This window comes from Xiphophorus hellerii, chromosome 24 (genome assembly GCF_003331165.1).
Source record: "Xiphophorus hellerii strain 12219 chromosome 24, Xiphophorus_hellerii-4.1, whole genome shotgun sequence".
NCBI classification, from domain to species: Eukaryota; Metazoa; Chordata; class Actinopteri; order Cyprinodontiformes; family Poeciliidae; genus Xiphophorus; species Xiphophorus hellerii.
Window position 1 is genome coordinate 1,678,259 of NC_045695.1, and position 27,115 is coordinate 1,705,373.

Consider the following 27,115-nt stretch of genomic DNA (forward strand, 5'->3'; position numbering starts at 1 on the left):
ATAATTTTTTGGTTAGTTATATCTTCTAATTATATTCCACAGAATCTGATTCAACCAATGAGAGTTAAATGACACATTGGCAGCAGAAGGAATACACATTCCTCTGAAACTTAAATGGTGCTTTTCCAGTCACATTTAAAGTGTTAGTTGCACTTACAAACTCAAACACCGGCTGGTAGGCAACGATGGGTTTAGAGCCTTGCCAAAGGGCACATCAACAAGTTACAGGAGGAAAATGGAATCAAATCTACAACCTTCTAATTGCAAGACAACCACTCTACCCAACGAGCCGCAGTCAGGCTATACCTATACCTGTAGCTAAGCAAAGGTAAATACAGGTAAGACATGAGGTAGTGAGCCCAGACCACTGGAAGGCAGGTTGAGTTTTTCTTCATGAACTACCACACTGATAGTTTGAGCGACCTTCACTGAAAATCCTTGAAAATTATTAGTTTTTCTTAATAGCAATAAGTAAAAATAGTTCACCATGAACATGATATGTGGTGGTAACACAAGATGTTTTTTTTTTAAAGTTTGTCAAAAATAAGTCATTAAATAAACACTGTCAATGATCTGAGAACATAAACTGAAAAACAATTAGCAGAACAAAGGTGGAAAGAAAGGATGAGATGACCTACCATCTTCTGTTGGGACGTAGATGTTCAGGTAGAGGCAGTCCTCACTCTGCTCCTGCACGTAGCTTACTACTGTATCCAGGTTGGCAGTGAACCACACAGGGAGCATATCATTGAGTAAAAAGCGGTCCTCCAAGAACTGAGGACAAGCTGGAGCAAAGTGAGTAGCATTTCTAATTCCTGGCCAAGACATGGGCGGTTCTGGTGGCTGGAACCTCCGCTCCCCTGTTGGAGCCAGTGCATAGGGGATCCCCAAGTACTGCTCCACCGGTCCCAGAATCTCATTAGGTAACGTAACCTTCACTCCTCGCAATTTTCCGTAATTGGTTGTGGCTACAGGATGCTGCTGAGCTTGAGTAGCAGCTACACAGATGGACACCAGCCCCATCCAGAGCAAAAGGCTGGTCTTGGCCTTGGAGCAACACATCCATGAAGGGCCTATGAGAACTGACATGCTCTCACTGTGTGGAGCCGGAATCTGGCAGGTTGTGCTACTGGATCCTCAACAACTCTCCCTGCCCACCTCCGATTGACTTTGTCCTGCTCTTCAGACTGCGAGCTGAGTGAAGGAGCACCAGCTAATCACTGTCGCTTTCTCAGAGCTCCCCATCTTGAGAGCTTGCATGGAGATCAGTAGTTGTTGTTTTACTCCTGTCTGGGGAATGACTAGAACACTCCCACCACCTGAAGTCCAACGTGATCGAATGTTCTAGAAGGAAAAAAAACAAAACAAATAATTTTAGTTCTTCAAAACTATTGATAAATGAGCTAGTACATATTTTCAGTTACATATTGCACATGTACTGTACATTAGCTTAACACCAAAAAGGCAACATAAAACATATTGCACCAGTAGTAGTACAATTGGTTCAGAGTAGGATAATTAATGGATTGATTGAGTTCCCCTCCTGGACCGGTTACCAGGGTGACGATGGATGGATGGATGGATGGATGGATGGATGGATGGATGGATGGATGGATGGATGGATGGATGGATGGATGGATGGATGGATGGATGGATGGATGGATGGATGGATGGATGGATGGATGGATGTCATTTCATTCTAAATCTCTTCAGGGTGATGGAAATATTTCTCAACAGGCAAACTGTTGCACCAGGGTTTGTCTGCATCATCATGGACACAAAATGAGATGATATGCAAACGATTCATTCTGCTTCCTGCTACTGTTGACCTTATCCCTCTGCTGAAGGTCTTAGGGCATTTTTAAGCATGCATTTTGTATATTTTTAAAGGCTAGCATGGAGAAAGTGATATGCCTGCCTACTCCAATCCAAAAGTGTTGATTAATTACCATCCCACTCCAGTAACACCGTGTGCCACTGAAAGTCAGACTAAATTAATTATTAAATCTCATACTGACCAGGACGAACTCCCATCTAATATCAAATATAAATGAAAAGACTTCATGATTTGATGAGTGGTCCTCTGCCAGAAGGGCAAAAGCAGACACACATTTTAGCAAGTTAGATTTTTAAAGCGAACAGCCGTCCATGATGTTACACTGAGAAATGAACACAGACAGGAGAGCAGTGCAGATACAGCCTGTATGATTTGGGGACAAAATGCTCATAGACAAGAAAATGGCTGTAGATACACTGATAAAAACTCACTCAGTAATTTGGAAGGCAATTATACCTGAATTGACATATATAGCCAACATCTAAGAAGAGATAATTATAAATTAAAGAGAGGATGTATGCTTAGTGTAAACCATGGAGTGTATAATATGAACCCAGTTAATTTACTAATGTTCTCTTGCTGCTTGGTTGCTAGCCAAGCATCCTGTACAGTCGCCTCAGCTTTCACTATGATCTTGAACAGTTTAATTTCTGGTTCAGGTTTCATTTCCACACACAAACACATGATCTCAACTTCATGTCAGTCTGAAACATGAACCCTACAAGCCTAAACATAAACAAACAGTAAGACCAATGGTATGCAGTTGTGTGGACAAGAATATTTTTTCTTGATTGTGATTGCAGTAGAGGAGAAAAAGCCTCATGTTTTAGCTAGTCTGAGCCTGGGTGTCATAAAATCATTCAATCAACCATGAACTCTCATTTAAATCAAAGCATTCCACAGTCAAATGTGAGGCCATCTGTCTAATAGCTAACGTTTGGCCCAAAGATCGCTAACAATGACATAATCCAACACAGAGCACTGCAACAGAATGGCTGAGACACTGATCAAGTATACAGAAAATGATTAGCTATTGGTTATCAACTTTGTTTGCAGGAATAAATGTATTGACAAGCATAAAAATGTAAACTTTTTATTGTTGTGACCTTGAAGAAATCAGATTAAGTTTTATCAAAAGCTAATAACTTTTCTTCAAGAGGACAATGTTCCTCAAAGTTATTGTCATTAATCGCATTTTTGTCGTCAGTGACTGATTTGTGTGTGGATTATATAATCATATTATGATGCTGTAAATCAAGACTGTTGAGTTGTCAAAACTCAAACAAACAGTAAGACTTCATCAAGTCACGGTCAAACACATTCCTAATGGAGCGGCACCGCAGAGCGCCAGCTGCTCAATATCAATTGAATTGACTCTGACGTATCAAACGTATCAATTTTTCCATAGACACACAAACTGGCAACTTTTTCAAAGAGAATTTCATTGCTATGGGTTCTTATATGTCATTTTACACAGTCTTCCCCTGGATTACATTAATTTTAATCTCAATAAATACTAGAACAATTTCCAAAATTCTATATTATCTCTTTCTATTTTTGAAGAACAGTCTCTGTTAGAGCATGGATGCTGGTAGAGAGTGACACTCAGCATGTTTCTTTAGAACTCTCCGTAGCGCTCCATTAGGTTCAGATCAGGAAAAACATTTATCCATTCAATCACCTTCACTCTCTTTTTCTTCAAAAATGCAATAGTAGCTTTTGATGTGTTTTTTGTCATGTTGTAAAAGTGATTAAAGTTTGGCTTTTCTCCTAAGACTTGAACTGTGGTGGATTTTATCAACATGGGCTTGAATGAATTTGATACAAAAATTACTTTTTGCTTGTGCAAATGAGAAAATTTTGTTGACAATCACTGGCCCACATTCAAAGTGTCTTGTTGTATGGTACAACAGAAGATATGCTGAGTTAAAAAAAGGGTTCCTTTATGTTGAACACTGTAGCTTGTTAGGAACATGAAACATGTACATGTCCACACCTCAAGTGTTTTTGTACTTTCATTCCAGCCTTGGAATAAGAGCCAAGCAACAGCAAACCAAATATGCTTGAACTAACATCTAAAACAAAGATATTTGGTTCTATAACTCAGTGACAAGAAACAAAATTTTATGACTACAACAAGGAAAAACAAAACTAAATATGTCCATCAATATAATTTTAGGGGGTAAGGAATGTAACAGCAAAGTGTTGCTAATCTGATACAGTTCCATCCATCCATCCATTTTCTGTTCACCCTTGTCCCTAATGGGGTCCTGAGGGTTGCTGGTGCCTATCTCCAGCTACGTTCCAGGTCGCCAGTCTGTCGCAGGACAGCACAGAGACATACAGGCACACACACCTAGGGAGAATTTGACAGCCATGTTTTTGGACTGTGGGAGGAAGCCAGAGTACCCGGAGAGAACCCACGCATGCACAGGGAGAACATGCAAACTCCATGCAGAAAGACCCCAGGCCGGGAATCGAACCCAGGACCTTCCCTTCTTGCTGCAAGGCAACAGTGCTACCAACTGCGCCACTGTGCAGCCCTCTGGTACAGTTCATTATTACCAAATATAAAGTCTGTATTTTTCCTCAAGCATAAAGATGTGTTAACACAATGTCAATAAGGAAAGTCAACACTAAAGACTTCAGAGAAGTAATTGCTACTGTCCATCAATCTAGAAAGGAAAGGGTAATAAGTTCCAAAACAATTGAATTTTACCATTTTACACTGAGAAAGACTATTGCCAACATTTAGGATAGTTTCTAGGCTAATTTTACCAAGTCTGGATGTCTTGGCAAAGGTCAGATGCTCTGATAAAATGCAAAACATCAAAGAACTTCATCTCAGACTCTACAGCAGGAATGTCTTGCAGGTTTTAGATTAATTCCTGCTCCAAACACAGCCGAAAACAATGATTGAATTACCTCTTCAGCATCCCATCAAGTTGGCAAACGTCTCATAACCTATTCATTTGATGCAGGTGTGAACAGGCTGCAGGATAGTAGATCTCCAGGACAAGGCTTAGAGTCCATTGGACTTCAGGCCAGAATTATGTTATGATGGGAAAATTGGAGGAAGTCTGAAAATATGACTGAATGGGAGGGTTGAGCTAGAAAGTTCTGGGCATGAAAGTTTCCTTCCCAGAACTTTCTGGGTAGAAACCCCAGAAAGTTTTCTAACCAAAAAACTTGACTGGAATGAAAATGTCATTCCAGTAGCTAAAACCTGGCTAAGACAAGAGGACAACTAAGATGCATCAGAATCAGTAGCAGGTGACCATGATTGTAAATTCAGCCCAATTAGATTAAGTAAATAAGACCAATGAAATTCCAGTAGGTAAAACTTCATGCTCTGAGAACAATAGAGACAAAAATCAGATTTAAGGGTTTTGTGATAAGAAAATCTCTTAACAGCTCATTGAAGTGTTGTACTGGTTTGAAACTACCTGAAATGTGAAGAAATTTCTCTTTACTACAACGTTCCAGCCTTCAGTTCCAGGCGGCCCTGTCAGTTAGACCTCCCTCCCCTCTCCACCTCTCCTCTTATAGGGGGTAGTATTTGATGTACAGTAGCCAGCCCCAAGCTGTTCATCATTTACAATCACTCTCTGCTATAAAGACTACTCTGTGAAACCCACACTGCACCAGATCAAAGACTGACTCATCCTGTCAGCACTGTTCAAGCTAAAGAGTTGTCAAAATGATCCTAACCCAACGTGTATTTTCAGATGTCAGAGCCCAAATACCTTCCTTAGCAGAGTCATCGTGTTTCTTCTGATTCAGTTAGCAGACAGCTTTAGCCTTAGCCTCTGCTTGTCCCTGGCTTTAACTTTCCGAGATGCTATTTCAATATTCCCACATAATGTTCTTCCCTCATGATTCCAAATAGTTTTTTGTGAACTTCCTGCAGCAAATTATTCCCTCGGCAGAAAGAAGCTCAAGCTTTTTCCTCCAGGTGTAACACCAATCTGCCTTGTGATGCTTTTGCTGCAGTGGCTTCTTCCTCTCTGAATGGCCTTTAACTGTGGATAGTGACTGAGTAGGTGACTTAAAAGTCTTAACTGACTTAAACAGGAAAAGTTTAGTCTGATTTAACATCACTGAGGACATAAATATTGTATTGTAAAAAAAACAAAAAACAAAGGGAGTTTCGGGGGCACAATATGAGAAAGCATCTGTATTGAAAGATCATAGACCCTCTTTACCTTCACATATTTATACCTGTAGATATAGATAAAAACAAATGGATATTCAGCAGGTACAATAGGTTACTATTAGGTCACAGACTGTTGATCATTGGTTATTGCCCACAATAAATGAAAATGATTCCACAGAATACTGGGAATGCTGCTGCTGCTGCACATGGCTGCACAACAATCTCCAACCAGTAGAAGCAGTGAATGCAACAAAATGAAGCCAAACAGTTTCTTATTGTTACCTCAGGTTATGTGCTTGTAAATGTTTCTATAATAAATTGACACAGGCAGCTGCATTTGTAATAACTCAGTGTGTTATGACAAACCGTCCTTCACACAGCTCGGCCTGCATGCAGATCTTGCACTGCGACTCTCCTTTGCAGACAAAGAACAATGTACTCACTCTTAATAATTATACAAGATAAGTCTTATGAATATCAATGAAGGCGCTCTCTGTCATTTGCATTTCAATCATTATAAAATGATTCCGTCGGAGATGTGCTCTCCTCCTAACTATAGGATGTCACAGACTGAGCCGCAGCAGCTGATGATTTACCACCGTGTATGTAGAATGCATTTGAAAGCTTTAGGATATTTCTGCACTGTTTGTCTCTGTTTTCTGCTTTGACATTAAAATCTACAGGATGTCACATTAGGGAACCCTAATGCAAGCAGAACGATGGAGAAAAGAACGCCCTGATTCACTGTGTTTGAAAACTGGCTGTGGGAAACACTAAATTACTATCAACGGTTTCTTGCAAACAAATCCATGTTCTATTAACCTTTTTTCACAGAATTAAATGTATTTCGGTTGGATATTGAGCTGAATTTATATCTGGGCTTTGACTAAGCCCAGATATAAATCTCGGTTTTTTCTTTCTTTCAGGTGTAGAAGCACATTCCTATGTCTTATTATGTCATCTATTCTGTGAAGTGCACCAGTTCCACCTGCAGCAAATATACACATTATGATGCTGCCACTACCGTACCTTACAGGCTTGCAAGCTTCCCTCTTTTTCCTCCAAATGTAACAATGACAATTATTGTCAAACACTTTAGGCTGAGGACAAAGCCCACAAGGCTAAGGTGTTTGTTTGTTATGGAAATTAATGAATACTAATATAGATTAATGCTAAATGAAGGTACACCTTAATAAAATTGAAAGATTTTATACTTTAGAAACTAAAGTTGATGCCTCTGTTGATAAAAGCTTCTTTGGTTTTCTACACAAATCATTCTAAACATGCCACAATACCACAAAACCAAATATTTGTATCTCTTTCCAAACTGTCCATGCATCCATAATTAGGCCATGGAAATGCCTGAGGCAACAAAGCCTGCAATGCATTTGCTGCATTGTGTTTGTCCACAGGCTGCACAGTGGCGTAGTTGGTAGTACTGTTGCCTTGCAGCAAGAAGGTCCTGGGTTCGATTCCCGGCCCAGGATCTTTCTGCATGTTCTCCTTGTGCATGGTGGGTTCTACTCCAGCTTCCTCCCACAGTCCAAAAACATGACTGTCAGGTTAATTGGTCTCCCTAGGTGTGTGTGTGTGTGCGTGCCTCCCCTTGTTGTTTGTCCTGTCTGTCTCTGTGTTGCCCTGCGACAGACTGGCGACCTGTCCAGGGTGACCCCGCCTCTCGCCCGGAACGTTACCCCTCCAGACCCCACTAGGGACAAGGGTGTAAGAAAATGGATGGATGGATGTTTGTCCACTAGGAGACAAAGGAGAAAACAGTTATGTCATAATAAAATATCTATTGTATTATGACATAACTGTTTTCAACACTGTCAAAAGCCTGTGGCGTTTCTGACCTACGAGGAAGATGTTATGTTTGTTTTTTTTACCAATTCAGCCGTTGGATCCAAAGTGTGAATGCCATGAACTTAGTTAGGAATAAACATTAAATAATTAGTAAAAGACATACAGTACAGACCAAATGAGATGATCAATGAGAAAGTGTGTCCAAACTTTTGGCCTGAACTGAGTACAGACCAAAAGTTTGGACACAGTTGTGTCCAAAGTTTTGGTCTGTACTGTATATATAGGAGAATCATACTCCTAACTAGGCCTGTCGCGATAAACGATAAATCAATTAATCGTAGATAAATTAAAACTATCGACGTCATTTTAATTATCGGCTTTATCGTCTCTTCCGGCCCTTTTCTCTTTCTGTTAATGACACTGAATGAAAAAGGGCTCAACTCCGGTGCTCTCCACTGACCTCCCTTCCTCATTTCCTTAGTGTAAAGCCCAGCGCACAGGATCTTAGAGCTGCCGTTTGTCGGCCCATTTTCAAAACCTGACAGACCACACATTAGCCGACAGAAATCCTAGCTATAACAGTTCCATCGGGTTCGGTCCTTCCGTGTGGTGTCCAACAATGGGCACTAAATAATGGCTACAAGTCCAGTGAACTAATTTTAAAACCAGGCATTAATCAATGCTTTACTACAATCTACCTGCAATGCATGTTGCTAGTGTCAGCGTAAAGTCCTGACTGAATGAAAATCATTATAACCTATTTACGTCACGTTAACGAAGAACAGCTGAAAAGTTACCGGGTTTATCAACTGCGGTAGCAATTTCGCTCCAACTCCTCCTCTTGTCATTTCTATATTCGTTGCTTTTGAATAAACATTAATGTTGTTTCCACATATCATCTCCAATGTTCGCTGGACTTCGGGTTGCGCCATGTCAGCTGTTTGGAATTCCCCTCAATTTCCCCTCAGAAACCGCGGAGGAGAATCCGCGGTTTCTGATTGGCTGCCTGTCACATTCAACAGGCTGCGTTAACGATCCCAGTCGGGAAAAACCCCTGATTTAGATCGGAGCGGCAACGACGATCTACCGTAACACACCATACAGTCTTAGAAAGATCAACGTTTTAAGATTGTTGTAAGGGGAAAAATAGGAGCAAAAATCATGTAGTGTGAACTATTGCATCAGGTAGTCGATGTGCCCATTTTCTCTATTTAAATCTAATTATTACTGAAGGGCAACATAATATACAGACTTCATAATCTTTACTCTTTTGGTTGAATGCAGTATTTATTTCCACTTTGGTTTTATGTTGTTTAGTTTTTTTTTTCAAGTGCGTTTTTTGTTAATGGAGATTGAGAATCCATTTTATTTTTGGTTGTTTTGTTTATTTTGTTTATCAGCTCAAGTGTTAAATGTTCTTTTGAAAATAAAGTGTATCTATCTTTGGCAGGAAATCTCATGGATTATTACGTCATTTTCATTAAATCAGTATAAAAAGGACTTCAAACAATATTATCGTTTATCGCAATAATTTTTGAGACAATTAATCGTTGAGCAAAATTTGCTATCGTGACAGGCGATATCTGCAACGAAGCCTTGCAGATAAAAACTTCATGTTAAAAAAAAAATTTCAATTAGCAAGTTTCTTTTGCTACCTGGAGGAGATTAAACAAAAAAGAGGCATAGTCAATGAATTATAAATATGACAAAATTTGTCTATGTTTGACAAAAAACTAAGACAACATACAGGGGAATATGTAGCAGTCAGGATTTGCTAAACAACTTTTTCAGAAAAAGTCTTCATATCTGTGACTTTAGGAAGGATTCTTAAACTGGACATAACTCAGTGAGTTTATGAACAACCAAATACCAAATACCAAAGTAAAGTCCTGCGAAACAAAGGTTCACTCCTTTTCAACAGCAAAGTTTCAAGAATAATGTAATTATTAGGAATTATTGTGTGATCATTTACAAGAAGTGAAGAAGACTTGCTCAAACTGGGACCTGAAAACACAGCAGCATATCCACAACACACTCAGCAAAAAAAGACTTGCCATACCAAGTCCAGACCTACTGTAACTCTGATCTAAATGCTGTGGTGAGACTTTTAACAGCCCTGTAGGTTTGCTCAGTTTGTTTTTGCTGTATGAAATATGAGATTTTATGCATTATAAAAAACAATTGAAATGCAGCTACGCTGCTAAAAGAATAACATGTTTTGTTCTTTTAAGCAGAATAGATGGAGGTGGGATTTTATGGGAAATTGTAAGCAGATCAATATAATTTAATATCAGTTTTGCCTCAGCATAAGAGCTAAAGCTAAAAATGTATTTTGTTTCTCAGCTTCATAGTAAGACCAGGCATCCCTTCAAATCAAGAGAAAAATTACTTCATGGGAGGAAAACATTTTACATTTTACAAGCCACATTCTCACAATCAGAAAGAGTTTGGAGAACTTTGGCAAGTAGAGTGAACAAATATAAGAAAATCAAGGTGTGTGATGCTGATAAACTCCAAGCAATGAAAAGTGAATGCTCAAATTAACTAACAAGGTCCTTTAACAAATTATGTGCACACATATGCAACCAGATAGTTGTACTTTACCATTATAGCCATTTACCATTTACCATTTATATAGTTTATAGGCATGTAAACCCTTCAAACTCCATTTAATGAGTCAAAAGGGAAGAAAAGTTAAAGACAAGGATAAATTTGGTTGTGACCTTCAAACTTTGTCATATTCCTATGTAGAACCTGATTGGCCACTTTCAGATAGTGAATGCTTCTTTTTAAAGCTGGTCAGTCAGTTTGGTTCTGCTGGAGGTTTCTCTGTTCAAAGATAGTTGTTTCTTTTCACTGCCACCACAAAAGCATTACTCAGGAAGGAAGACTTCCTCAAAGTCACTGACAAAACCCTTGGACTTTCTCCCAGGATCAACGTTTTATCACTTGGACTTGACAGGTTTATTTTAGAAGCTAGGAGGGAAACGAACTGTTGATAACTGAACTGGAATTGTTGGTTTTGGTGTCTTTAATGTGACTCTTTAAGATACTCCACAGACTCTCTGTGGGGTTTCGATGAGGCGTGATTGCTAGCAGATATCTGCTAGCAATCATTGTGAGCCAATACTAAGTGAGCCAATACTAAAAAAAGGTGTAAACTGAATTTTGCATCTCCATAAAGAGATGTTTCTGTCTGTCAGCAGACAGAAACATGAAGTGCTTTGAAATATCCTTTTAGATGGTTGCAGTGACTTTGGACTTGTGAAAAGTCACTGGCCCACCAGCCTTCTGAAACTCCTTCAATCGCCTAAAGGCTGTAGCTTTCACCTTTTCTACTTTTCTCCTTCCACAACTACCTTCTTTTACATGACTTTTGTCTTTCTCATGGAGAGTGTCAAAGACTTCTGGACAACTGTAAAGTTGACAAACTTCTGCAGGATTGAGTCGGCATTAGCATGCCTGGAAAACACCCAAAGGGGAGATTGATCCTGATCTGGTTCTCAAACCTCATCGACTCGTTTCAGGGTGGAGAAATAAGGTTAAGTTCAGCCGCCCCACCAAGGATCCAAAGCTAATCTGAACGGCTTAAATCCAAGACCAACAGGAAAATGTCTTTCAAAATGAAGGTTTTTGTCCCTGACACCATCTGCAAACTGTAAACTGTTTTTTTATGATGCTTAAGGAGGAATTGTGTCTTCCTCTCTGAGTGGCCTTCAGGCTCATGCTGGTAAAAGACTCATTTTAGTGCTAAAGACACTTTGTTCACCACTTCCTCAGATTTGGTTGAAGTTCACTTAAAACACACTCATGATGTTAAATGTATTCATATCACATAAGGATGCAGATTGCCTTAAAATAAATCCCCAGGTGTGTCGTTATTTGACTCAGATTTTGTGAATGAACCTGGCAGTGGCCAACAAAACCATGACACCATCATCTGAGCTCTGTTAAACAGCAGTAATCTCAGCATACATCAGGGGTGTCCAAAGTCCTCGAGAGCCGGCGTCCTGCATGTTTTAGTTCTCTCCCTGATGGTAGTAACAACCTTTTCAGTGTGTCAATGTTCTTCTTTGGCCTTCTAACGAACCATCATTTGATCCATTTGAGTTAAACCAGGGAGAGAACATGCAGGAGGCCGGCCCTCCAGGACCCACTTTAGGCACCGCTGGCTACATGTACTTCCTTTCTAATTATTCTGGCATATATCAAACACTGAACAGGTTAAATGTGTGTTTTAAAGTGTTTGTCTCATTTGTGCAGAATAAAGGTTTAGCTGGTTGAACAGGTGCCTCTCTCCGGTAAAACCAATGGAAACTTCTAGTTTGAGTTCTATCTTTTGATTTTTCAGACAAAACGCAGCCTGTTTCATCTCCTCTTATCTGTGAATTCATGCATTTTTTCCGTTTCTCCAGAAGCCACATCCAGATCTCTACACCACCATCTTGTGGCGGCCGGGCTGCGCACAGAGCTGTGCTGATGGAGGATGTCAGTCTGCGTTGCAGCTCTCACGCACACGCATGCACACACACACTTGGATAGCCAAGAAAAAAAGAGTTGTTGACAAACGCATAATGTGTTGAATGTGTTTAAAAGCAGGTTGCTGCTGCTTGTAGTCTCTGTTCCTCACTGTTTGCTTTGGCTGTGACTTTGCTTTAAGCGCAGTGTGGTTGCACATGAATGACGCCTGAAACGTGAAAAAAGCGCATTGAGTCATTTGCGCGATGAGGGATTCGTGGTGATTTTCATCCCAGCTGCTCCTTCTTGCATCACTCACACCGTCCGCACCGCAGACATTTTTCTCCAAACCAACTCGAATCAAAGTGAAGCTCATGCACCTGCAGCTTCCTCACACACGAACTGCTGTTGTGTCACTCACCTCAGTCCGGATCCCTAACGTACGAGTCCTGACTTCTCGAGGTTCTGCAGCCCACATGCGCAAAAAAACTGCTTTTCAGTCCACATCCAAGCTCCTGCTCTGCAAATCCAAAGTAACACAGCGCGCACCATGTGTGCCGGAGGGAGCGCAGCAGCAAGTCCTGGGTTATGTTTTCCCCGTGCGCGCGCGCGCGTGTGTGTGAGGTGAGGAGAATGAAGATGCGGCTTTATCAGCACTGAAGATGTTTCAATGAGTCATTGCAGAGGCGCTGGGAACGCTGCTAAATCTAATTGCTCTCATAGCGAGAGTGAATTGCGCGTACAAGATTAGTGATAGAGAAACCAGGTCTCTCTCTCTCTCTCTCTTTTTCTCTCTCTCTCTCTTTCTCTGGCTTTCTATTGGACTACACAGACTGAATTTACTAAGCCTGCAGCCAATAGATTGCTGCACTCTCCCCATCATCCCTAACAGTTGGTTCGATGTTGTGGCACCGAACCAACTGTGGCAGGTCTCCATCAAAACACCTGCAACAATCACGCAAAAGTCGGGACATTTCGGATCTACGATCATGTAAAATGACTTGTAAACGAAGTTTGAATCGGAAGAGTTTATGAAACCAAATTTTTAGGTATGTTTCTGAAATTAAAAACTTAATTAAAAGCTTCATATTGAATGTTTTAGAAATAAATTTGCAAAAACTGTTGGACTATTGTGTAAAATAAAAGATTTAGTTGATATACAATGTTTGTACATAAAATATGAGGATTAGGGCCACCGGGAAAAATATTCTGAGTTTAATTTTAGAATTCCGACTTTAATCTGACTTTTGATCTCAGAAGTTTAATGGAACTATGTTTTATGTCATTAAACTATTTCTCTTTTAGTAAATTCTTGGCTCCTAAAACAGCATTTTATTTCATTTTTTGTAATGTTGTAGATTGACCAAAGTAAATGTAATAATCTGAATCTGAATTTTTTAAGAGACATTTAAAATATTCAAACTGTGATTTAAAAGCTTTTATAGTCCTGTATAGAAAATAATTTATTTCCAGTGTTTTGTCTAAGTGAAATCCTCAGACTAATTTTAATAAGAGACAAAAAAGCAAGCTTTTGTTCATTTATCATTTCCACAACAAAGAAAAAAAAGCAAAGATCTAAAGCAACAAAAAGTTCCCTTCTGTTTACAAACGGAATAAAGAATCTATGAATCCCCAGTTTTTATGAATTCATTTATAATGTAATCCAAGTGAAGTTTAGATATTTTAGAGCTAGAGTTGATCACCTGTCGCTGTTTCACCTTGATTGCGAATTTATATGCTTTTAGGTGTCATTGTGAAATACTTTGAAACCAGAAGTTTACATGCTAAAAGAAAAAAAACAAACAAACAGAGGAACTAAGGGACTTTTTTTGTAGCACTCCTGTCACCCTCTCAAAGTGTTGTGCCCTCGCCTTATTGCCAGTATCAAAACCCGCTGCTGCATAGGAAGCAATATGAATATCAAAGTATATATTTTTTGCACACATTGTTCCTGCAGGCTAAACCGACTGCAGGGAAAAATGTTGTCAGAATGTTGTCAACCTGTCCCAGATCCCCAGGTCCTCATCACGCTACACTTCAGAGAAACAAATGAAGGAGAAAAAAAGAAGAAATGAAAGAACAACTTTTTTGTACATCTATAATGTGCAACAAATCCGTGATCAACCAAACTCTGTATTTGCCCACCTAAAGCTGCTAACATGCGATACAATAACTAGTTTGGAAGAAAACAATACATAGCATGGAAAGCAAACACACACTGTAAGTAAAGCTCAAGTCAAGGTTTGAACCAATTATCTTTAAAATGATAAAACTCCAACTGTCTCTACAAATGAATTTTTTTGCTCATAATAGAATAGAATAGAATAGAATAGAATAGAATAGAGTTTCCTGCAGTTTCCTTCGCAGGAAACTGCGAAGTAATTTCCTGCGAAGGGAAATTACTTCGCAGTTACAGCATAGAGACAAGACACAATAATAACTACCACTGAGTAGTAGTTGTAGATAAAATAAAAAAAATATATGTAAAATATAAAATGCTATAAATTGTCAAAAAATGCAGATATGTATATGTAAATATATGTACAGCAAGTGTGCCACAGTGCAGTTGTGCAAAATTGGACTGATTAGTGCAGAACAATGATTTAGCTTTTATTGTACAGTGAGATGGCCTGTGGCAGGAAGGATTTCCTGTATCTGTCCCTACGACAGCGGAGCTGGAGCAGCCTATGTGAGAAGGTGCTCCGCTGTCTGTCCACTATGTGGTGGAGAGGGTGCTGTTTATTGTCCATAATAGACAGAACCTTCTTCAGTGTCCTCCTCTCCACCACAGTTTCCAGGGACTCCAGCCTTAGTCCCAGTACAGGCCAGCTTTCCTGATGATTTTGTCCAGTCTATTAGAGTCGCTGGCTCTGATGCTGCTTCCCCAACACACAGCAGCAAAGAAGATGGCGCCGGCAACAACACTGTGATAAAAGGTCTCCAACATCTTGCTGCACACATTGAAGGATCTCAGCTTCCTTAAAAAATAGAGTCTGCTCATCCCCTTCTTGCACACAGCGTCAGTGTTAGATGCCCAGTCCAGTCTGTTGCCGATTACAACTCCCAGGTATTTGTAATCCTCCACCTCCTCCACCACTTCCCCTTTGATCTTCAGTGGCATGATAACCAACCAGGAAGTGACCAGAGGTGGACATAGTGTTGACAACAAGGAAAATGCCAGCTATACAAGGTAGAGTTCATGTAGTAAAGCCACAAATATTTTACTTGCTACAGGAAACTGTCTTTATATCTTCATTTGAATGAAATATTTGAATTTGTTTCTTGCTGCTACGGCTAGCTAGCACTACGGCCACATGACAAAATATAGTCTTGTGAAAAACAACACTTTTGATGTTGTCAGTCCAGTCATAAAAGAGTAACATGCTGCTTGAATAGCGTATTACTATTTAAGTAATATGCTATTGAATAGCATAATAATAGCGTACTATTACGCTATTAGTCCTTTTGGACTATTACGTAGCTAAATTCCAGTCTGTTTTTTTCTCACTATCAGACAGCGAGTACTTTATACAACATGTTCAATAGCCACAATTTTAGAATATTTTAGAATATTTAACATTTCACAGACTGATGTTCCTAACATAATTTTGTGATGACCTGTTAATCCTTTTCAGATTGATATACAGTAAAAATTCTTACCTTATTTGTTATAAAATATCATTAACAAGCAAGGAGAGGCATATTTATCAATGGAAAATGTTAGGATTTTTTTGTTCCACCACCTAAATTGAAACACAGATAAAACACAGAAGCCTGGAAAGCGATAACCTTCAACATCAAGGTCAGGCTCTTTTCTAACCAGTGTGAGTGTGAGCAGAGCTTCTCATCATGTTACATAAAACAAGCCAAAAGGAGGTTTGAACAGTTGAGTCAGAGCTGGGAGATGAGGCAGGCCTCCCTTTGATATTGTTATCATTTATTCCCTCTCCCCACATCATAAGCCTCAGCAGTCGGGGGTGTCCTCGTTGCTTCTGAAGTTTATATCAGCTCCAGTCGGCGGATCGGCCAAGATTGACTGGGTGACTTTCATGAGACTGATGAAGGGACGTCGGTGCTCCCTGAGTGGAGCCAAATTAAATGTTGAGTAGGATTACAACGTCACCTGCAACCTGCAGTGGAGGACCACTGAAAAAAGTCAGAGTGGCCTCTCTGTCCTTGTATTAGCATGCATGCAGCGTGATGAAACCACTACTGGTCATTTCCTCATACAGCACAAGTGGAAACTTTAGATCAGGAGTATAATTCTGCACACTTTGTATTTCAGATAATTGGAAAAGAGAGTGAATATAGCACCCTAATAATGGCTTTTTCCCTTCACTACAGTACAATTATGTTAAATTGAGGATAATGAAAAATAATAATTCTCTGCATGTGCTGCGATTTAAAGATATATTCAGAAATAGATAAGGTGATGTGAGGAAATATTTTATCCTCCTTGTTTTCTTTAGTTTTTGCTTCTTTGTCACACTGAAATGTCTACAATCATAAATGAACTTTAGAAATCAAACATAGCCAGAGTAAATCAATACAATACTCACCAGCATATCTCTCAGCCTAATAAATAACTAGTCGTTCTACTTTTAGCAGCAGCAGCAGCTTCCAAACAAGATTATTATAATTATCTGCAATAATGAAAACTGGAAATAAAAAACATCGTTGCTAACTGAAATAAATTAAAATAGTAACTGATGGGGCAAAACAATAACTGGAAGTTAGACATATAGTATGCTACATTTTTGTGTTTATGAATCCATTTATTTACATTTATTTACTACTATTTATTATTATGTATCATATTGATTTATTTGAAATTTATCCACTCCAAAATGTGGTTTCAAAAATGATCATTTCTGGTCTCCCAAGACTCAGAGTCAGTGTGAATGCACAACCTAACCGAGAAAAAATGTGTGGATACGTCTAGAATGACCTGGATGGGCCTCATTCTGACCTTTGCTGAGATTGTGAGGCCAACAGAGCTGTAGATGTTTTGGATTCTTTGGTGACCTCCTTTGGTAGTTTTCCAAAGGAAGGTTTTCCAATGTTTTCTCAGTTTGAGGATAATAGATTCTCTGGGGTCTATAAACCTTATAAATTACTTTATTACCTTTTCTAGATTGGTAGATGTCAGTGACTTTGTTATCCTTTTCTCAGTTTCTTCAGGTTGTTTTATTTTCTGAGATCTCTCAGCCTACTTCGTGTTGTCACACGGGTTCTTTTGAAGTGATATCTTGACTTTACTAATTTGGGATTAATCATTCCTAGATCTAATTTTGAAATGTACTTTTTGAACATTTGAAAACTTTGCTGACACAACATTCAGCTTCACTTCATCATCATTAGGATTAGTTAGTCCTGACAACATTTGGATCTCATTTCTCAGTCTGTAGCATGCAGCTACATTAAATATGGCGCATGAACACTGGAGCCGGCAGAGGTTTGCATGTGTGTGGATGAGAGGTCTGTGCAGCCGTGTTCACTCTTCCAGAATGAAGAGACTGTCAGACCTACGGACTTAATGGCAGCAGCAGTAGATGAGGGCAAGAAGTGTGGTGTTTAATACTTCACAGAGGACAAGCTGGCCTCAGATGATTTAGACAAGTCATGGCAGTAATCACATGCAGAGAGACAGGGGCTGTGGGAGTGGGTTTCTGAAAGAGCCAGGACATGTCTCCTCTTCTGTGTTTAAGTACAGACGATTCCTGTCGCCTCAGGCTGGCAAACAGATACATAAAGTCTATAAAGTGGTTGGTAAGGCATGACGCCGGGACTCTTCAGGAGCACTCACTCCTTTGGTGGTGATGCATGAGCACGAGGATGTGGCCCTCTTCGCTGACTGCTTCAGAGCAAGTGCGGTTTTATCTTTGTTGGTGTTTTGATCGATTGCAGTCTCAGTGTTGATGCAATAAGGCAACATGATATTTGACAGTCTCTTACAGCTACAAAATTAGTGATCAATGCCTGTCGGAGCTTTGTTGCTGAGGCAAACACTCTTCAAGAGGCTAGGCCTTAAAGTTTCCTCTCACTCACAAACCCTTTAAAGGATCAAAAGAAATACACAGAGGAAAAAAATGTTCTACACAATGTATCGCCAAGGTTATGACAAAGTCAAGGAGTAATTATTACCATCCATTAAGTACTCATAAAAATGGTCTAAAATTGGATTGTGGTGGAAATGGGAGGGAAACTGAAACAATTCTTCTCAAGGATGAGCATATTAAACCACATACACACTGTTTAGTGGACAACTGGTGTTTGTGGTAGTTAGGGACGACAGTCGCCCAGAAGATCTGCCAATAGTTGAGAACCCCTGCAAAAACACTTGGAACTGTTTAGTTCAAACAGCAGATATTCCTTAATATGCATTAAAACACAGTGGAACTTATGTTGGCACTGCAGCAGAGCTAACACCCATAGTCTTCCTTATCTCTGGTCTTAGAGCGAACAGTCAATCAACACAAGGCAAAATGAATGGCACTTCTGGATTGGCCGCTTTGTAAACGTTAGACACTAAAAGATTAGCATTTCTGACGTCTATGTATTTTGTAAAGTGCACCAGTCCCTCTTGCATCAAGACACGTACGGTGGATTTCTATATCTGAACATTTTTATGATACTTCCTAACATCGGTTCTCTCCCCTGTGGCTGGCTGGTTCAGATTAGAGTATTCCTTCACCCTTCACTACAATCCTAGCGTATAAAGGAATGTTCTTTTGACCCACTAAGCTGCCCTGCAGGGTTAATGAAGCCATTTCCCTTTGACTTTAACATTTAGGTTTGCTTGTGAGACAATGTCTCTGTCCTCTGGGCAGAACTTCTGCCTCACTTCCAGATGGAGCAATAACCAAACTTTCCCCAAGAGCAAATGCTGAGGGTGATGCTGTTTCATCTGCTGCGCTCCCTTGTGCTGCCATTTGAAGTTTCAGATTCCCATTGTGACTTTGATGCTTCCACCTCTCCAGCTGCATCTGAGCAGTGTATCTCTTATAATAGATGTAAAGTTTTTTTCCACACCCAGAACTTCACAACACACAACACAACAAAAACACTTTTGCTCTTTTTTTTTTTTTTTACATTTCTGTACGTGAAAGGACTGAATGTTTTGCTGCCCTGATAAAAAGATCAACAATCCAACCTGAGGTTTTCTACCTGTGTCTGTATTTCTGAGCCCAGCTCTGCTCTCTGTGAAGTCAACCAACCAACCAATGATCTCTGCTAATTCCAATGAAAGAAGTGATGAAATTCCTTTAAATAGAGTAGTTGATGTCTTGTTTTTATTTTGGTGTTATAATGTATCTGATCCAGTCTGTTAATTTAAAAACAATTGGATATAGTTATTATCATAATAACTATATGCTAATAACATGTTGAAATTGTGTGTCCTCTCCTTTGTGTTTCAGACAATAGCACTGATTTGTGTTGGTCTGTCAGATAAAACATTATCTTCTGGATCTTAATTATATAATTTTTGTTCTTCTGTAGGATGTGATTGGATTGCATCATTATCTTCTGAATCTAATAGAAGCTAGTTGTAATATTAAGAGCATCTCCTTCATGTATATGAGCGCCTTTGAAGTTTCCAGTTTTATTGAAAATCCGTTTGAAACGACGCTCTGAATTCTGTAAAGCTCTCTCCTCACAGAACGGATGAAGCAGAAATGTGTTCTCTTCATATTAAATAATACATTACAAGCTGCTTGGAGGTGGCCAGATGAGCAACCATTTTTTAAACATTCTTCCCCTTTTTTCCCTTCACATCTTTATTTAGAGGTATTTCTACTGTCTGTCTGACAACAACATTTCCAGTTTTCGTTCTCCTTGACCTGACAGTGATCTTTGCTTTTCAAATAAAGATGTGCACCTTGCAGATATCCCATGTCAGCTATGAGTCTCATGAATTTGGACTGATATTGCCTGCAGTGTGTCCCTGACCTTAAACCGTGGAAATTTTCTAAGCCATCCTCTAACCAATTGGGCTTTTGATCCAAATCATAAATGGCAGCTTCCATAGCGAGCAGGAAGACAGATATGGGAAGCAGTGAGAAGATATCATTAAGTCTCAGGTGAGACGCATATCTGGTGCTGGAACTAGAAAAAACAGAAGTGAATTTGGTTCAATTTGGACAAGGTTCAGTCTTGATTATGGAATGTCAGAAAGCAGCAGTACAGCAACCTTCCTCTCACTGTCAGCTGCGTCTTCTTATATAAGCCTACATGTCAATCAGTCCTCAATTCTGCTTTTTTTCTCTGCACTACTGTGAAAATATTTGATGCTTTACTAGTTTCTTCTGTTTTTTTTTTCTTTTGTCACACTTAAATATTTTTTATCAAACTAATTGGGATGCAGCAGATTGGACATTCATCAGGCCTCAGTGTAACTGAAACAAAACTGTCGTTAAGCTCAGGTAATTTATGATTTAACAAGGAAGTCATTAGCGGAGTTCCCAATATATATGTGAGCAAACTTTGTCTATATTCCACTAAAGTAAAAAAAAAAAAAAACAGTTTTGCAGTTGAGGTGTTTCCATTGTTAATTTTAGCTTCAAAAAAGTTAAATGCAAGTCAGATTACTTATTTTGCACCAAATCACAACAGATGTAATCTGTAGTCATTTCAATTCAATCTCATCTCATTTGAATGTGAGTTATCAAACAGGGCATTCATCTCAGTTTATTAATCAAATTAAAGTGTTCTGTCTAAGGAAACACAGAAGATTGCATCAAGTCACTGACTTGCAGCATTCATTCTTCCTGGATGAGTACACAGTGACATTAGACCAGGGGTGCCCAAACTTTTTGCAAAGAGGGCCAGATTTGATCAAGTGAAGATGCCCGGGGGCCAATAGTTTTCGACACATTTTTAACTACAAAATGTTTCATGCAATACAACTCTGTTATAAAACTATTTTCATTGTCACAATTAAGCTTATCTTTCAATGACAAAAAAACCAAATATCAGCCACTCAGGTCAGATGAGAACAACTCTAAAAACACAAATTCCTGCAATTCTTTCATATCTGGAGAGGTCAGATAACATTGAACGAAACTGTATGGAAAATACCTTAAATTTACATAGTTTAAAATAATCTTGCCCCAAGAACATTTTAAACCGAGTTAGAAGTAAATGCAAAAGTGTGTCTGTTATTAAATCTTAAAACAAGTGAAGTTTGCTCTTGTTGCATTTAACAATATCTTTTGAGAAAGTAATAGTTTGGTGTCACACTACAGGTTCATAACATCAACAGTAATAAACAAATCTAACTCAAGAGTTTAATAAAAATAAGTGCCATAAATCCAGGTGCAATAGAATGTTCTTGTGGCCTCGTCACTGTTGATAGTGACCAGATGTTAGGGGGTTCGTTCAAAAATACTCAATATTTCATGTCCTTCACCTCCGTGCCACACTGGTACGTGCCCAGGCAAACATTCTGCAAATTCTTGCTTCTTCTCAGGAGGCAAATGTTCTCCACCAGTTTCATAACACAGTCCTTTGATAAAAGTATCTTTAGTAAAAAGGTTTGGCCATGTTTAGCTATGAACAATGGGCCACTTCGTAGCTTGCTTTGGTGGTATTTTCTTTTGAACTCAGGCCTGCGTGAAAGAATGCGGGTTGTAGATGCCAGTGCAAGCTTGGAGCTGCTTCACTTTTTCAGCACGGGCACCTCCCTGTTAGCTTGTTGTATGCGTTAGCATGTTTAGTCTGGGTAAGTGTCGCTTATTCGTTGAAATCCTTAAACAAGGCAACCGTCTCACAAATTAGACAAGCAAATTGCCTTGATTTTCCAGTGAAGAAAGATTGTAATTCCCATTCTCTCTTGAAAGCGGCGGCCCTTCACTGTTAACTTGTTTTCTTTGCAGTGGCCATGGCAGAAATGAGTGGAGAGGGGTGTCTCGCTGCACGAAGGCAGACTGATAGTATTAAAGTGGGACTGCCACCATTTGGTGAAAGGAGGAATTACAGTTTCAAGTTTATGATTTATTTATTCTGTTTGAACAGTGCAGGCGGGCCATAAATAATACATTATAAGACTGAAGCTGCGGGCCGTATGAAATCTGACCGCGGGCCATGATTGGCCCCCGGGCCGGACTTTGGACATGCCTGCATTAGACAATCACTTGCATTGTGTGGTTGACTTCACAGCCATCCCTCATTCTGAGCAAGCTTGTAGTGACAGTAGGGTGAAAAAACTCCCCTTTAACAAGAAAAAACCTCAAGCAGAACCAGAATCTGGCTCTTGGGTTTGAGAAGGCGCAGACTCAAAAAAGAAAAAGAAGAAATGTTGTAGGATTTTCATTGGTCAATTTTTAGTAATTTTTTTACTTTTACTTTGGTCAGTTTCAAGTTATTTCAATAACCGTTCAACCGATGTACAAGCTATTTCATAAAGCTGCTTGTAAATCATCCTCTTGCATATATTATATAAATGAACAACAAACAGGCACTCAAAATTAAAGGTCCAAAAGCAAGAAGGACTGCTGTTCTGTTGTGTGCAATTGGAGATTTCAGAATAAGCAGTCAGCTTGAATTTTTTAAGGTTTTTAAGTCTGTAGAATTTTTCAGATTTGATCCGTTTCACCTCCAGTCAGGAATTATCCAAACATGGTGTTCAAAAGCAGCCTTGATGTTCAGTATCCTGACCATACCTGGGTGGTAATGGCTAGTTTGACTATGTGCTTTCAAAGCATGGAGACCACTGAAGAAATCTTAAAAATACCCTTCTCTGACTGAAGCTTTACGATACCAAAACACAGAATATAAAAAAGATTAAGAAAAAAACTGACAATACAATTTTTATCAGTCAGCAAGGAGTGCAAGCTCACTACAATGTGGAAAAAATAGTAAAAAAAGAGGTAAACTAAAATGAAATGTTCAGAAACTCCCGGTTATCTGAAATTGTCTGCTTCAGGCTATCAAACAGAACTGAATGCATTTTTCTGTCATGACTTGCAGATATGTGAGCAGACCCACTGGCTGCAAATATAGCAAAGATAGATTTGTCCACCTGAACAGAACAAACACAAAATGTGAGTGTTCCTATAACCTTCAGTGATTACGACATGCAGCCATGCTATGAATAAATATGTAAGGTTATTATTGCTCTCCACACAGTTTAGCATGAACCAGATCATCTGTCATGTTTAAGTGGATATGAGAAAGAACTGCAGTCAATCATCGATAGCAGTTGAAAACATTTATTTCACTGTAAAAAAATATGTGTATTATTATTTCCAATATATTGAAAATTCTATCTAAATATAATTTCCACTTACATTAAATTACACTGCTTTTCTGTTAAAGGTCTGTTAGATTCAGCAGAATTATTGAATTAGTATTGTTTATTACTTACTAGATTTTTTTATCACTTTCTTCAAATTTCTGTTGACAAGCGTGTCTGCGCATCCTTAAAACATCTGAAATTTATGTATCTAAACCTTAAAACGTCTTAGATTTGTTTGAAATATCAAGCTGGCTTTAAGTACATCAAACACAGGTCTTAAATTTGGTTGTGGCAGGACTATTTAATCTCATAATTTATGTTGTTCCACCCACAAAACTTTTCTGTTATTTAAAAGTTTGAATCACACAGAGACATCTTCATTGCTTTCTGTATCTTCAGGGAGTTGCAGATATTAGTAGCTACCTGTTAATATACACTTTGTGTTTATCCTGGGTAAGTCTAAACTTATATAGCCAGGCAGCTGGGAAACATTCTTCTTTACCACTGGCCCATTTGTGTAGCATAAAATGCTACAAGCATTCTGTGCAACAAAACTATGCACTATAGGGTAAATACAAACACCCCAAATTTCTGTTTTTCTAGCGTTGCTAAGCTCCATTGAAATATTTTCTTATGATACAGTTGTTAAATTTCATTGATGATGGTTGTAAAATTAACATCCTAAAAAGTCATGAACTTGAGTTGGTGAATCTGGAGGTTTGTAGGATGCCTTCATCACTCCGGCCTTTTGAAAGTTTCTTTTGTCCAAGCTTTTACTTCCTGGCTGATGTCTTCAGGTGTTGCTTCTATATTCCCGCATACAATTTGCATTGTGGCTTTATGTACAAGTTCTTTTCCCCAAATGTAACAATTAGCAACAATGGTCCACCAAAATTACTTGGAATTCATGTCAGACAGTTGGAGTTTTTGTAGTGAATGGAAATATCTGATTTGAACTGTACACTCATATCAAAGACAGTCCTTTTATTAACAATGTGATTAGAATAGACTAATTCGCCTTTAATGGGTGGGAAACTGCTGTGTGCTGATCCTTAAGTGAGAGATAGCTTAATGCCTCTGGGTGTTATTAGCATAGTGGATGAAGAACCTTTCATTTAGACAATATTATTAACAGTGTTGCTGGTTCATGACAATTTATAAAAATAACAGCTGGAGCATAAATGTCACATTTACTAAGTCAAGCCGCTTGAGATGTAAAGCCAGTCTTTGACAGTAAAGTTTAGCCCATGCTTATTGAAAATTAAATTGCAGTAACAAGTTTTACAGTTGTACTATATACAATTACGGAGAAATGAAAACCACATCGACTGTCAAAGCAGTTAAGGAAACGGTAAAGGACTTTTGTTAACACAAACATAAAATTCTGGGAGCCATGAGTGAATTTCCAACATTACCAACTATACTTAGTCAGCCACTGTTGGTTCAGCCAAAGCTAATCCTTGATCTGACTTCATGACACAAACATCAGAACTCTGCTGACCAGTAAGGAGCAACACATCACTGAATACTGACCGCTAGCTACCACTCCACATCTTTAGTCACCCCAGGATCCTCAGCCCTCACCCCAATGCTGACATGCAGTGGAAGTCTATACTAAGTCCTGATCTGAGCTCCACTAATTCTGCTCTGTCTTCCAGAAAATATGCCCTGAGCAACCACGAGAAAATCCTAAATGCATATTGAAAGTCTGCATATGTCAGGATGTGTTGTGAGGTGGTGGTGAGGCAGACGCTTGAAGACCCAGGTAAGATGATTAATGAAGGTTTTTAATGAGGAATAATCCAGGAAAACAGAACACAATAATGATCATACAAGTCCAAATCCCTGGCAGCACTGCTGAGAGGAAGCTGAGGCTCAACACAGGTAGCAACAGAGAACACGAATGGACTGACCAGACACACGGCAGAACAGATGTCAAATGAGACGAGGAACAAGGAACACAGGTGGGGTTAAATACACAGGGAGTAATCAAGGAAACAAGACACACCAAGGAGTAATCAAAGGATAAGACAGAACAACAGGGAGACTCAGAGACAGAAACTCGAAATAAATACACAGAAAAACACAGAACATAACAGCTTAGATATGCAAAGTGATACAAATTTTCTTAATTTGTTGGCACAGATAAGAGGGATATTTTATCTTTAAAATGCAAATTGCTCCTTTTATGTTCTGATCTTGTCTTGTGTGTTTCAGTGTTGTCCTGTGATAGACTGGTGATATTTTCAGGGTGTATGCTACCTCTCACCCAATGACCTCTGGAGGTAGGTACAAGCCCCAGTTGTGACGCTGCAGGATGGACAGATGGATGGGCAGCTAATGACTACCCACATCCAAATCAGAATAGTTCCTCACAAGCGCTTGCTGCCAGGATTTGAGGAATTTAGTTGAGTCACATAAAATCAGAAACTGTGGCCATTAATTTATGTAATCACGCATATCTCCAGGCTGTGTGAGCCAGAGAAGAGAGTAACAAACTATGTCACATGTTCATTATAGCTGCATTACAGCGCTGTCATTTGGAGAGAATGTGGCAGAGTGGGAGGCCACAGTCACACAGCTGCCACAGTGGATTAAGATGGATTATTTGTTTGGCAGAAAAGTAATCCTGTGAGATTGGTGATTGGCTCTAGCCTCTCTTTGTTGTAATTCTTGCTTGGAGTGAGAAAGGTAGAATTTTGCCAGACTTTAGAGAATATATTTTTGCATAAATCATTAAAGTAATTTAGACAGAAACATGATATAAGTGGTGACTAAATTCAGACAATTAGGAATTTTACCATAGCGCTAACAAACTGGGAACTGAAAGTCCTTTTTTCATATGCTACAAAGTAAGAAAAAAGTTTATGAAAATTTAAAAATTCTGGAAATTAAGATTAATTTATTTCAAAATCTGGGACAGATGATTAAGATATTCATTGAATAAGATTGTTTTTATGTCAATCAATTACATTTAATATGTTGATCGAATTTAGCCAGTTTGTCTGAATTCAGTAAAAAAGGTCAAATCACGTTTATTAATACGGTACATTTCACCAACAAGGCAGTTCAGAGGGCTTTTCATGATAAAAATAATATTATACTAATAATGAACCAATCAATAAACATTATGTTTTGTCAAATGCATTATCTTGCATCATATTGTTTCAGCTATTATTAACCATTAACAGGTGGGGTTTTAGCCTTATTTTACCAATCAATTTACAAAAACAAAAAAACAAAAAATCATTGATCCGCTGAACGTCCTCAACAGAAGGTTACAAGAGAAGAAAGTTAGAAGGATCTCATTGATGTAGTCCATGGCTTGGTTAATGTAGAGCAATCACAATTTTGAAGTTGATTAATCTTTTCCAACCAAATGCTGTACTATAGCAACTGTATAAAGTTTAGTTTGCTGTTTTAACTGCTGGTGATTGCAATTCTCTTGCTATCATGTTACGACTTTCATCCAAAGTTGGGTTGGAAGTATCAGGCTCATAAATTGTGTTCAGAAACAATCACAGAACAGTAATAGGGCAACAGAGTCCATTAAAGAGACTTGTTATCAGTAATGAGGTCATCAAGGTCACATGAATCTCTGGCCAGTTAACGCTTCGTGTCAATG

General features: G+C 38.9%; 1 protein-coding gene across 1 annotated transcript in view; it reads right to left on the reverse strand.

Moving 5' to 3' along the window:
* The window catches only part of nlgn4xa (neuroligin 4 X-linked a), a 123,881-nt gene extending 110,879 nt beyond the window's left edge, over nucleotides 1–13,002 (reverse strand). The window contains exons 1-2 of the mRNA XM_032556504.1: nucleotides 12,676–13,002; nucleotides 639–1,344 (exon numbers count right to left, since the gene is read on the reverse strand). Of these exons, the coding sequence (XP_032412395.1) occupies nucleotides 639–1,089 (451 nt within the window). The 5' untranslated portion in view covers nucleotides 1,090–1,344; nucleotides 12,676–13,002. The remainder of the gene's footprint in view (nucleotides 1–638; nucleotides 1,345–12,675) is intronic.
* Between the last annotated feature and the right edge of the window lie 14,113 nt (nucleotides 13,003–27,115).